The 13,909-nt window shown below is 41.1% G+C and overlaps 1 protein-coding gene across 1 annotated transcript; it reads right to left on the bottom strand.

Annotated features, from left to right (window-relative positions):
* Positions 1-1,756: 1,756 nt before the first annotated feature.
* LOC127467663 (cytochrome b-c1 complex subunit 2, mitochondrial) lies at positions 1,757-13,325 on the bottom strand. Its single transcript, XM_051780271.1, has 14 exons — positions 13,185-13,325; positions 10,823-10,915; positions 10,547-10,696; positions 10,000-10,064; positions 8,969-9,025; positions 8,519-8,643; positions 7,040-7,137; positions 6,548-6,605; positions 6,287-6,382; positions 5,210-5,409; positions 4,874-4,954; positions 4,252-4,328; positions 2,849-3,002; positions 1,757-2,003 (listed from the first exon to the last, which is right to left on the bottom strand). Exons 1-14 carry the CDS (start codon positions 13,218-13,220, stop codon positions 1,920-1,922), a joined length of 1,374 nt encoding a protein of 457 aa, XP_051636231.1. The 5' UTR covers positions 13,221-13,325; the 3' UTR covers positions 1,757-1,919.
* Between the last annotated feature and the right edge of the window lie 584 nt (positions 13,326-13,909).

A 13,909-nucleotide genomic window follows, 5' to 3' on the forward strand; every position in this document is an offset into this window, starting at 1 on the left:
AATCCAGAGCATAAAATACAAATGGATTTGAACTAAGTACTTTCTAATTATTATTTTCTTAGGAGTTGATAGTTTTCATCTATTCCCTAAAACACCCCCTGTGGCATACAAAAGTACATGTATGGTACTGATTTGATTGTTGGTTTGTTTCATTGTTTGTTTTTTTTTTTTAATCTATAATTAGAATACTAATCATTGAATATTAAGAATATGCATCACTGAAACTAAGCAGTTCTATTTGCAACAATTTGAAGAAGGCAAGCACCAAAAGCATTTTCAATAAAGGCTATAAGAACAAGGAGTCAAATTATTTATGGCATGTGATGTGTTCTATGGCTCCTTGCTCTGCCTGCTCTGCAGCAAACAGAGGTATTGCTTGTTTAAGCCCCGTGCTGGTGTGCTGCAGTTCAGTACACAGTGTTTACTGATACTGCTCCTCTGTGCAGCTGGTTCTGCCAGGCTGCAGACAGAGCTTTAGTTTGCTGCACATTGACCCTGCTTGCCTTTTTTCAGTCCCCCAAAAGTCACAGGTTTACACAGTAATTGCAAATCCCTCCATACCCCATCTTGTTATACCCCATGGTATACAGATGTGCTGGGCCTCCTGTCTGCTGTTCTTGGCTGCAGTACAAACTGCAGCTCCGTGCTTTCCACTGCCAGCTGGTAAAAAGAACATCATTTGCAGCCTTAGCCCTGAAAACACACAGTCAAACACAGACAAACCCATCCCCATGCTTTCTGCTGGAATGCCTCGGCTCTTGTAGGCACCTCCTACTCATTCCCTGGCCTCTCCTGACAGTGTCTTGCACCGTGCCCATGTGAGGGCTGTTTTGACGTGCCCTCTGCTGCCTCCACAGGGAGCATAAAGTCTGGCTGGCAATAAAGTCACTGAAGTCAGAGGCCATGTCCATTTGTCACAGCCACGGATCAAGACGACTGCCAGCAGCTGATTATACCAAGAGGAAGGTCTTGCTCTAATCCTGTAAAAAGCTTATCTGTTTCTTTATCAGTTTAACTACTGACAGTACTTAAAGACTAGGATTTTAAAATTAAACAGCAGGAAAAAATAAGCACTTCTTGTGAGAGCCATGGCACACAGCTTTTCAAAATATATTGCTCTCAATGCTAAAGGTGGTCCATGCAGTAAGTACAATTAATCTAGTTGGGATACAAGGCAGTTACAAGTTTTCCCGAGGCACAAAGTTTTAATAGAAATAAACCTCAGAGGCAGGGGAAGGAACAGAAGTATTAAAATGAGATAATTAGGCTAGAACAGCAGAAAGGAAGCTCACACAGCAAGGGGCTTTCCAAGAGATTAAACCTCTAAGCCTATGTTTAAATAAATCATTTGCTACGCTGAAAGAGCAGAAAACGAATAGCTTGCTTTTGTTGACTGAACTGCAACTTAGCTATTAGAGTCCAAACAAAATAGTATGACTATGGACAATATTAATTTGATATTAGAGGAGCTTCAGAACTAATGACCTTGTCTTTAGAACAAGTATTTGAAAGAAATGAAGACTTCCTGATTAGCTAACAGAATAGCTATGGGAATTATTGCATCTTAAACTTATACCAGCTGTGTATTTCCAGTACAGTATTTGTCTTCATCACAGTGATCATTTTTTATATATTTATTTTTTACATTGACTAAAACTCACGTTGTTTTCTCACTGTAGTTTTCACCTTCAGTGTACAGAGCCAGATTTACCAGCCTTTTAGATACCATTTTCAGTGAAAAAAACTCAACACAAAATGTATGAACTCAGCACTTTATTTGATGAGTGCAAGCCCACAATTACTCCACATTAATTTTCAGAAAGAACTGAATTCATAAATAACAAGTTAGTGGTAATTTATTTAGAACATGGGTGACTTAGAGCTCAGGTCCATCTTGAATCTGTATCTCAGTTTTGTTTTTACAACTCATCAAGGAAAGGAGTATTTCCCAAGTCCCCACTAGCTGCCATTGATTTCTTCCCACTGATGAACTTCTTTGCAGCCTGAAAATGAATCAGGAAAGTGGCTGTCAGGAAATACTCACTGCAACAGCTTCCCATGCTGCTCACAGCCTCCAGTCACTAAACCAAACAACACATCCTGACACTACTTTAACGTCATGTAAACAATCTTCCTTTGGCTGCATAAACCTAATTGCTTCTAATCCAGCTGTTCATTACTTTATAATCTAAACACAAATGGCAGAATGACAGTTGGATATAAAAGGCATAAACTCCAAAAATGGTTATTCTTAGAAAAATTATTACACCAAAAAATACAGATCTCTCCTCACTACTAAAGCTACTGCTAGTTTCTGCTGCAGCACAAATAAGCAATGAATGTAAAAAAAGCAAGTTTTATATCTTAGAAATTCTCTTTCTGATGGATTTCTGTATGAAGTTTGCTTCACATAAAAGGCACAAGATAATGTGCAACAGCAATGCAGTTAAATCAATTTATCACTGAAAGCCTAATTGTTTTATTAAGCACATCAAATATTCTAGACTCAGGAATCCAAAAAGACACAGAATCACCTGCACTGGAACTAATATGAAGTTCTCCATGAATCTTACTTGGCAATTTTGGTAAATTTAAGTGAAGTAGATGAGAATTTTACATCAGTCCTAGCTACATTACTTACAGTGCATTGGATTAAAGGATCTTCTGTCAATCAAGTATGTAAAGACATCAAAAGATACCCAGCTGGGATTTGTAAATGAATTGCCTTTTTTTTTAAAGACAGTCTATGTGTGTGTTTACAAACACACACAAATGAGCATCAGCTTTCCACAAAAACAACCCTCACAGAGTGATTAAGGAACACCTGTAGATGCCAACACATACTTACATTCACAACATCAGCAGTGGCTACAGAGTCGATTTTCTGAGCAACAGCAGATGGTGACGTGTGTGTGCCAGAAACCAGCGACTCGGAGCCAATTTCATTCAGCAACCCTTGTGCTGTCTCCACTGACATCAGATAGTTGGCTTTCAGCTGATTTCTGCCATCAAACAAAGCACCAAGAATGAGTGAGGATCTGAGTCCTGCTATCACCTTCCCCACCACCCCTGTAAACACAAAGAGGTTTTGGTGCTTTTTTAAGTTTTCCAGATTGCTCTCCATTTTGCAAGGTTTTCCTTTTCAAGTACAGAAGGGTTCCACAGTTAGGAAAGTGTCACTACAAATAGCCCAAGCATCAACATGACAGGAATTTGAACACCTACTGCCTCCCCACATGGCCAGAAGATCTCTAACTCAGGATTTCTGTTTGAAGTAACTAATGCAGTTTAAACTAATGAAGTTTAAACCTAATGTTTCTCGTGAAGAACAGATGTGTGCAGAGCAATTTTGTTTTAAATGACAAGCAGTAAATGTAAATGGTCAGTCTCCTTGTGCAATAGTTCCATATCTTGTTAAAAGACAGCAAGTTCACACTTTTTTCTGTTTTATGCAGTCTCACTGCTACATATGAAAATCTTTTTTTTTAAGCCAGTCCTTTTTTTTTTTTTTAAATACAAAAAGATAGAAAATTATTTCTTCCAATAGCAAATTATTAAGTAGCTTGGTATTTCCACCATTTAGCTACTAATGACCAAAGAAGAACCAATCAGGTCTAGGCTATCAAGTTTTGAGTAATTATACTTTACATGGAGTCTTATAAGTATTTTACACATGCAACAGACAAAATTTTCTTGCTGAAGTGTTGGTATTACTGTTTCTGTAATAGTAATTTGCCCCCCCTCCATCTGAAACATTCCTAGGGGCATGTATTTCAAGCCCTTGGATGGAACATCACTAATTCAGCACTTCACACTCGCAGACCCTCATTACTGTTATTCTTTGAAGATGGCACAGATTGCTTAATATAATTGTTTTGGGAATTCCTGCAGTGCAACTGTAAAGGGAATTACCTAAATAAGGCAATTTAGGATTCTAATTTAAATACATCTTAATACTACAGAATATGATTAAAACAACAGCATCTGCTGACACTAGCTAATTTCTTATATTGAAAACATGAACACTTACCTAACAAGCTTTTATTAGGAAATAACACTACTGGAGAACCAGTACAGCTTTGGAAACCAGTACTGACAGCAGTTCAGTTTTAATGCAGGACCGTGAGCAGTTCCCCATGGAAATAACTACAGGATGAAAAACTCTGCTGTACAGTCTAAGTGTTTGACAAAGTAGCTACATGCTAAGAAACTTTTCTTTACAGCACACGAGCCAGTTCTTTACACACTTACTTTGCCGTTGTGACCTCGGCATCGGTGACACCGCCCTGAGCAACTGCCTTTACCTGGTTCAAAGCAGCTTTAATGACCTGAGGAAAATCACACCATTTAAAACTTCTTCCCACATTTAAACTTCAACACATTATTTCTACGATCTGGGATCTTTGAAACTTCAGGGGAGAGCAGCTGACAGTGTTAGGATTGTCTGCCTGAACACAATTCTGAACGGCTTTATAACAAAACTAAAACCACTGTAATAAATGCCCCAGTGAGAGACACAGAATCCAGTGTGGATTTTAACTGCACCACAACTTTAATTTATATGGCCCCACCATTTTTCATGAGAGTATTCGGTTCTGCCAGTTTCAAGAGCCATCTTACAAATGTAAATCAGCAATTGCAGTCAGCAATTCAAGGCACTTTACTATTTCCAGTTCACATTATGTATCTGTCCTTCCCAGAAAGTAAGTCTCATTCCCAGCTTACAGAGCTTGGTCATAACTAAACATGTAGCATTCTTATACAGGAAATCAGATGAATTTTCTTTTCTTTAGATGAATCAGTCACTATCACAAATCAAAACACTACTTTGAAGGTTATGTTGTTAATACTTAAATTCTAATCAGCAACTCACCTCCCCGGTATTTGCAGCCTGGGATATGGTATAAATCCCAAAGAGCCCAGAATCAGAGTAATTAACATTAAATGCAGAAGCCTGCAAAAAACAAACATCATCAACTGTTTCAAGTACCAGAGCAATTCAGCATCAAACACGGGAAAATAATTACTATAAGGACCTAAAGTACTTAATTCAGGAAGCTAAACTCCATCTGTGCAGAGGAAAGATCAGATTGGAAAGCTTCACTGATACACTGTAACATGTGCAAGAATGAACTAATTAAGACTGCAGCCAAAGGTAGTAGCCTTTCAAAGATAATACACATTTTACATAAAATATTACAGAACTTACATCAAATGGCTGGCTAGTTGCTTTAGCAACAGCCTGAGACAATTTGCTGGTAACACAGCTTCCCCTCTTGACAAGGGGCCCAGCACCTAAAACATGCTGAAGAACACTGAAGGCATTTGCTTCTGCACTCCCAACAGCAGCTCCTTCTGCTACAATAGCAGCGTGGACAAGGCTATCACCATTCTGTTTTCTGATTTCTCCTAAAAATACAAAAACAGAACAAAAGGTAGTAAGTGTTCAGTTAGAAACCACTGTGCATTCAGAGATATGGAAAGGAAATATTTCCCTTTCACAAGAGGGAAACCAGGGTCTGAAGTTACTGCATGTCTACTCAGGAAGACACCATGAAGCTGTTAGTAGACTGTACATAATTTTAAAAGTCCTTTACATTCAAAATTTTCTTGCAAGGGCAAAACCAAGTACCTCACTATGCCTTACTTGAGCCTGACCCTAAACCATACAAAGTGTGGGATGATAAAACTCAACGAGTCTCCACACAACAAATATCCAGAAAAGCAGTGCACCTTCTGTTCATAATAATATTTATTCTGGTTTATAGAAACTGGAGTTATTCCAGTCAAATATTAAATGTTGGAAACTTTCTTTCCCCTCCAATCTCTTTAGAGAAACATCCAATACTCCAACTAACCAGTAGCTGTCGGTATCAGTGCAAGATACTGCTCTGAAAGAGCTAAGCATTGCTTTGACTCACGACATTTTAACACATCTTCTCTAAAAAGAAATGCTACCTCCACTTCTTGACAGCCCTTAACCTACTCTTAAGGGAATCTTACCAAAACTGCCAAGAGAAACCATATGTCAGCTTGTTTTTCACTTTATAGAATAAATGATCCTGCAGTTGATCTTGCAGATCTTTGTTGAAGATCTGGGTTCAGTTTTATGGCAGAACTTTCCACGGTGGGGAATAATCCTCTGCTTATTTAAATGGGTTACACCTCTGAACTGTCACCTCCCATGTCCAGCATTTAGTGCAACTATATAGTTTTCAGTTGCAAGTTTGAATAATACTACATTTATAACAGACAGGAAATCAGTCACTCAGAACAAGAAACTTACCCCCTCGATAAACAGCCTTTGCACCAGAAGCACCAGCTCCACTTCGGATATTTAGGAATTGCTCTGCCACTTTCTTTAAGTCAGAGTGCTTCACACCTGCAATACAAGTTATTCCAAGTAATGCAATGACATTGAAAAGCTACAGCAGTCAGATAAAAGCGTGTGAAGTGTGTACCACAACACTTTACTTCTAGAGAGAACTCCAATTTCTACCGGAGTTCTCCTGTATGACCCGCAGAGTCCATCCAAGAACACACGTACCTATTCCAACGAGAGCCATTCTCCCACTTGTGAAATTGTTCTGTACAAAATAGTGAAGCTGCAACAGTAAATTCACGTTTTAGGGTATTTTGTATAAAAAACAAACACCTTGAGTGTGTTTCTGACATACCCCTTTGTACTTCTTCATGCAGCAAACCCCAATGCTTCCAAAAGGAACTGCCCATAGAATGGCACTTTATTGCATTCCCCAGTGACAACCACAAAACCCTTTTATACAAGAACACCTGCATTTCATTGACAGCCTTATTATCAACAGAAAGCCACTGACAACAACCACCTCCCTAAGTGTGAATATGAGTTCTGTACCCAGTACTAAAAGCTGCATGAAAATAAAATTACTGGAACACTAGACTAATAAGGTAGTAAATACTAACTGTATATTTCCTAAATTAATCTTCTCTCACAAGTGACATCACCTGTTCCTGATAAAAAAACTGAAGCAGATTCCTAACACAACACAAATAACCCTACCTGCTCAGAAGTAATTTTTCCAACTCTGTAATCTGGACAGTACAAGGGGTTTGCCAGAGCATTCTTGTAAGCTGCAGCATGCAAGTTTTCCAGCACTCCTAAGAGGAACAAAGTTTCAGTGATGATAGTTAATGTAACAGACACTTGTAACTAAACAAAACAGAGCTGTGGTCCACTTTAAGAACCATAAAATCTGAAAAAGTAGGGCTGGAATAATCCAACCCAGACGAAGTTTCATCCAAATCTTTGGGCTGGAGCAATCTGGTCTGAGGCCTTCTATCCTTCTGTAACTTATTAAAAAGAAACCAAAACAAACTAATAACTTGTATATGATCAACATTTTTTGGCCTCAACAGTAAGCTATAAATGCAATCAGTGTGTGGAGAGGGGGTGCAGCAGAAAAAAAACAGCAATCTTTTAATTAGTTTCAGAATCATCATCTTCACTGTAAGCATCCCTTGTTCTTGATCTTGAGAAAAGAACAGGCTCTGCAATACTATTTGTAGCTTTGTGAGGTGTCTCATCTATCTCCCTGTTGAGCTGAAGCATGCCAGTGTCTTAAATTCCCTTCTCTGTAGTTTTTTCTTGTATCCAATAGCATTCTACTCGTTCCTGTTTGATATTCTCCCAGTATTTGTTCCTAAAGAGATGACAATCCTTTCTTCATAGTTCTGTTTCTGAACGTAACAGTAACTGAAAATATTAAATTACTATGAAAACCAACCTGCAGTTGATGCAAGTTAAAAACAAAACAAAAAAAAGACTGTAACTCTGATTTAAAAAAATAGTAGGACTTCAACATAAGTCAGAGATTTTTCCAACATTACATTGTCACCTTCAGTGGGTTATGAAGGTGAGCATCCTTCACAGTGGTACAGATGATGTTTATCGTGTAGAACTACCTGGGTGATCTTGGATCACTACTGTTAATAACACAAGATAAAGTGGAATAGGCTCGATCTGGCTGAGGCTTTGTGTGTGTCTTTTTGTTTTTCCTTAAACACAGAAACCTAAATTTACAATCCTAAAGCTAGAATCCATTTTCAGGGTGATGAAAATACATGTTGTTTTTATACCAAAATAACCATATTCAAGAAGTCTTTTGTAGAATACTGTTTTCACACCAGTGAGTAATACCTAAATAGTTTTCACTACACAAGCTGTTGCAAATACATCGTCAACAACAGTCATGATTTGCACATTCTTTGGTTGTACTCCAAAAGAATGAAAAAGGTAACATGAAAGCTGTCAAGAACGGTGTAAACTGTCTTCAGTATTTACTTGCTAAATGTTATCAGGGGCTGGAAAAACCTATGCATTAAAAAAAGTTCCATTACAACAAAAAGATCATACCTACCGACAGGCTGAAATATTAAATGGTCATGTGAAAGAGCAAAAGGGAAACTATTTTTTCCACATTTTTTTCGTTTTGGAGGAACTCTCATAGAGCCAATGCAGTGGATTAGAAAACACACTTACCAACTTGAGGACTCTGATAAGCAATTGCTTTATCAACTTTCAATTTTGGCTGAAGATCAGCTACTTCCCATGGTCTGAACTCTGATGCTGTGGTGACATTAAGAAGATACTCCATTACTGTATCACTAGACAAAAAAAGTTACAAAGGCATTAACCACAAGAGTAACACATACTTCTGCAGTTCAAACAGATCTGCAAGCAACACATTAACAACAAAATGTATCAGAGCAGTTATTACCACTGCTGTACAAAGCACAAGAATTCAACTTCAGTTCTGTAGCATTCATATGCTCAGGAATATGACACAGAAGTTGAATATTAACATACTGATTTATTGATTTATTACAGAAGCACAAGGACATTCCTCCCACCCTGTAAAATGACAGATCTTTACTACAAGAAGTTTGTACAGAATGCAGTAATTCCCTTTACAGCACATCAGATACCTACACGTAGTCCCGCAGACATTCAACACTGTAAGCAATCTTCTCTCTTGTTGAGTACACACTGAAGGAGAAAAAAGCAAAACCCATTTCAGCACAGAACACAGAAGTGGATTTCTCCACATTTTCCACATTTATTGAATTCAGCAGCAAGATATGGACTGGAATAATCATTTAACCTTAAATCTGCTTGGGATGACTGTTTAAAGGAGTGATAATACAAACACTGCAGAAACAGACATAATTAAAACTCCCATCTTTAATATTCAAGTAATAACAAGTGTCATGTGACCAACAGAATTTAAGATACCACAATAATTCAAGGTAAAACAGCAAACAAGGCTGAATAGCAAAACAAGAAAAATACATACATGTATTAAATAAAGAAATTTAGAAATTATTCTCTTTGGGCAGAAAACATAATAGGTCTTGTCCTTTTGCTTCAATGCATTTGTTATTGACAGGAACAGAAAAGGGTAGAGTCTCAAGTCTGTTTTTAACCAAATTCTAAATAAAACAATCTTACTGGATGATTTCAAGATACATTGCAAGAAATCAGGTACAGCGAGATCCCTCTTTTATTTCTCTTAGTCTTGTTTTCTAGGCTTTAAACTCTCAAACCACAAAAGGCAACTACTGTCTGAATTGTTCCTGAACTTGCAGTATGATGAGTAGTATCTATTCACAAAAGATGGAGAAAAAAATAACCTACTGACTTCAGCAAGTTTAATCTTGAAGTCTGAAAAGGCAGAAAGAAAATGTAAGCTTTCTGGACAAATTATATTTCTTCCAGGTACACAACACTTATATTTTGCTTACTGAAAGGTCTCTGTAAAATACAAATCCCGAGTGCACTCTTGAAGCTTAGTAAAATGTGAAGTACAAGATGTTCCTTGACAACATTCACTTTTCAAGTACCAGTTCCACACTGAGCTTATCCACCTACATATTGTTGTGCATATTATCTTCTGTTCCCTTTAGTCACAGGGCTCATTTGCATCTTACCAAGACAGATTATTTCTCTATGTGGTTACAAACCTCAGGCTGCCTCCAACAGCTTCAATGCCTCGAGTAATCCGGAAGGCGGATGCTCCTTTAGTAGTCTGTGAAAATAATAATAAAAAAAAAAAAGGCAACTTATAATTCTAGCTATTTAAGAACAGGTTTGGGGTTAATGGTAACAATAAGAAAAACTATTCAGAAATATTCCACACACATGCACAAAACTGAGTTTGTGTCAGCCCCCTAAAATAATTTTTACTACAGCCTAAATAAAATAATCTACGTGCAAAGCTAGGTATAGATATACTACGTGTGTGTGTATATATATATATATATATATACACATACACTTTCAGGCACCACAGGAGAGCATAATTCTAAAGAAATATTTCTTCCTGTCTTCCAGGAAGTAATGTCATTTCTCCTGCACTCAAACCAGGTAACCAAGTACCAGGGTTCACTGTTTTCCACTTTATAGGATGTTACATTAAATTTTTTACTGTAACATTTATTTTTGCAATAATAAACCTTTGACCACTGCATCTACTGCATCAACATCATAACAAAAGGAATAAGCACCTACCAAATTAGATGCAAGACGAAGCAGGTGAGCAGTTCCCAGGTTACTGGTGGTTTCATATCTGCTGCCTGTTCTAATAAACACACCAATTCTTGAAGCTGGAGAAAAGTTTTCCAGAGATGCAATAACTAAGCCATTTGGTAATTTTGTGATCTGTATTAAAGAGGAAAAAAAAATGGTTTAGTCATTCACTGGAAGTACAATCACAGCTCTGCTTTGACTGAGTTTTAAAAAATAAATTAAAAGGAAAGAGAAATAAATACCAGTACTCATACTGACCTCAAGATCCTCAGACTCTGGAGATAATTTCACTTTTGCTGCAGTTGGTGAGCTTTTAACTTTAGGAGCTACTTTAAGAGAGTAAAATCTCTTCTAGAAGAGAAAACAAAAGAGAATGGATTTCCTTAATTCATTTATCATATGTTCCATCACATACTGAAGAAGCAACTAATTTTAAACTAGAAATACAATGAAGGATTTCAAACCCCAGAGTAAAAACAGTGATTCCCATGTAATTACTCTGATTATTTTTTACATCACTGTTGAAACCTGTGCAATGATGTACACAAGCTTTCTGGAAGTTCAAGAAACAGCACTGCAAGAAAGCTTTTGTTTTTCCCCTCTCTTTGCTGCTGTGCAGTGGGAATCTCTCCTGTCCTATACAGTCTGTAGGACCCCTGCATAGCAATAACTGAACCAGCAGCCACATGTGCAGCACACCAGCTTGGAGATAACTCTGTATTTATCAGGTGTAGGCACTTAGCTCCTGAAGAGTCACCCCTCAGAGCACCAACCTGTCTACACTGACTGCTGCACACAAAGAGGACACGTAGGCAAGTCCTCAAACTGAAGTTTGGACATGACAGAGCGGGTCCAGAGGAGACCATGAAGATGATCAAAGGGTTGGAGCACCTCTGCTACACAGACAAGCTGAGAGAGCTGGGGGTGTTCAGCCTGGGGGAGAGAAGGCTCTGGGGAGACCTCACTGCAGTCCTGCAGTACCTTAAAGGGGCTTATAAGAGAGATGGAGAAAGATTTTTTATCCAGGCAGACAGTGACAGGATAAAGGGCAATGGTTTTAAGCTGAGAGAGGGCAAGTTTAGATAAGGTGTTAGGAAGAAATTCTTAACTGTGAGGGTGGTGAGGCACTGGCACAGGTTGCCCAGCAAAGCTGTAGCTGTTCAAGGCCAGGCTGGATGGAGCTCTGAGCAAACTGATCTAGTGAATGAAATCCCTGACCATGGCAGGAGGGTTGGACCTAGATGATCTTTAAGGTCCCTTCCAACTCAAACCAGTGGTTTGGTTACAAAACCAGGGGCTAAGAGTTGATATGGCTAAGGGCATAATTAATCTGGGTGCACAAGATTGCTCATCAAGTTCACATTGGGGGGACCCAGGGGTCTTAGCTGTATAAATGAAAACAAACAACTTCATATAAGGAAAATTAATACAATGCAACCTCTTCTAAGAACTCAGACTGGTGAATAAATGTGCTAATAATTTCAGGAAAACAGTTAACACAGTCCAACCTTTTTCTAAGAAACATGTTGAATGTGTATATCTCTACAGTATAAATAAACTGCTAATTCAAGGGATAGGAGATATCCCCGCATGCCTGGCACAGAAATAAAGTGATGCCTGCTTTCTAATCCTGCAAAGAGTGTTGGAGAATTTTATTGATTTTTCAGTTACAATTCCATGACACTAAGATTCTAAGAACCAGAAGCAGTTCTTCAGATAGCAAAAACCTTCCTTTCAGCAGCTGGCAACAGAAATTACAAGACTATCAATTTCGAATCTGAAATTTATTTCTTTCCACCGTCTTTAGAAGATGCTTATACTTGTAGAATAAACTTACATATTACTCTTATTTTCACATTAAAAAAGTAACTTCATTCCCATACATGTCAAGGTGAAAACTGAGTGGCAGCAGCACCACTGCCCCCAGCTGTAGGGATACCAGTGATGTAATTGCCCTTGCTTTGCCACAGGCTGTTCCGTGTATGAGTCTGGGAAAAACTCCTTTCTTCCCCCACCAAAAACTGGGTACGACTCCAAGTTTTAACCTCTAAGCCTCCTTATTTATCAATTACTAAATCACGTCTAAAACAACCACGCTGTCATTCACTCAAAGTCATTCTCCCACTCGGGCGCGTTTCTCGCGGAGCTCTAACCCCGGTTCTATCCCGCTGTCCCAGCTCCACGGGAGCCTCTGCAGCGGGACAAGGTCTCTGCCCTCCCGCCTGCGGGACAGGCCGAGCCCCAACGCCAAAGGTACCACCGTGTCACCACAAGCAGCTGGATCCCCTGAGGGGCCGCTCCCCCCTCGGGCGCCGCCGGGGGCGGCTCCGGTGCAGCCCCCGGGGCCACTCCCTGCCCGGGCCCGGCCCGCGGCCTCTCTGACCTTCACCCGCCGCCACACTCCTCTGCCCGCCCGCCCCGCCAGGCCCCGGCCTTGGCGCCCACCGCGACCCCGCCGCCAGCCCCGCCCGGGGCCACGGCCCGCCCGCGCCCCCCGCCCGGCTCCCGCCCCGCGCCGCCCGGGTCAGGCCCGCCCGCAGCCGCCGGGGCGCGGACAGCGGCTGTCACGGCCGACTGTGCCTCTCCCGCACCGCCCACGACGTCCTCGCGTCCGCCTCACCGAGAGCGACCGCGCGGCCACCGGGAAGCCCCTCATCGTCCCGCGCCCCTCGGCTCGGCCCCGGCCAGGACAAGATGGCTGTGCCGCAGGGACACCCCGCCTTCCCGGCACGCCCCGCGCCGCGCTGACCTTCTGGCGAGCGCGGCCCAACTCTACTGCTCCGGCCGGGCGCGAACAGCGCCACCGCGCGGGCACCAGGGGCAGTGCGCCTGCGCGGAGTGCGCCCCCTGCCGGGCACTGCGGGCCGGGACACGCTGCGGGCAGCGCGGGTGGGAATCCCTTGGGAATATCCCTCGGGAAGGTGCCTCGGGGCGCGCGGTCCCGGGGCGGCTGTGCCGAGCCGTAAACAAACAGCGATAGGGCCGTTCCGTGGCGCTTGCAGCCGCCTTTCCCCGAGTGCTGGATATTGAGGTGCTGGAGCGTATTCAAAGAAGAGCATCGAGGCTGGTGGAGCGTCTGGAGCACAACTACGAGGAGCAGCTGAGGGAGCTGAGGATTGATAGCCTGGAGAAGAGGATGCTCAGGGGAGACTTAATCACGCTCTACAGCTCCCTGACAGGTTGTAGCCAGGTGGAGGTCGGTCTGTTCTCCCAGACAACCAGCGACAGGACAAGCGGGCACAGTCTTAAGCTGCGCCAGGGGAGGTTTACGGTGGACATTAGGAAGAAGTTCTTTACAGAGAGAGTGACTGGGCACTGGAATGGGCTGCCCAGGGAGGCGGTGGA

This window comes from Manacus candei, unplaced genomic scaffold, assembly GCF_025592945.1.
Source record: "Manacus candei isolate 608988 ecotype Guabito, Panama unplaced genomic scaffold, ASM2559294v1 h1tg000002l, whole genome shotgun sequence".
NCBI classification, from domain to species: domain Eukaryota; kingdom Metazoa; phylum Chordata; class Aves; order Passeriformes; family Pipridae; genus Manacus; species Manacus candei.

What these genes read in the sequence shown, in the direction of transcription:
- LOC127467663 (XM_051780271.1), bottom strand. Translation starts at nt 13,220, where the DNA reads ATGAGGGGCTTCCCGGTGGCCGCGCGGTCGCTCTCG. An exon ending in CAGAGTCTGAGGATCTTGAG is followed by an intron (nt 10,697 to 10,822) that starts GTCAGTATGAGT and finishes TCTTTAATACAG; the next exon opens with ATCACAAAATTACCAAATGG. An exon ending in CCACTGCTGATGTTGTGAAT is followed by an intron (nt 2,004 to 2,848) that starts GTAAGTATGTGT and finishes ATTCATTTTCAG; the next exon opens with GCTGCAAAGAAGTTCATCAG.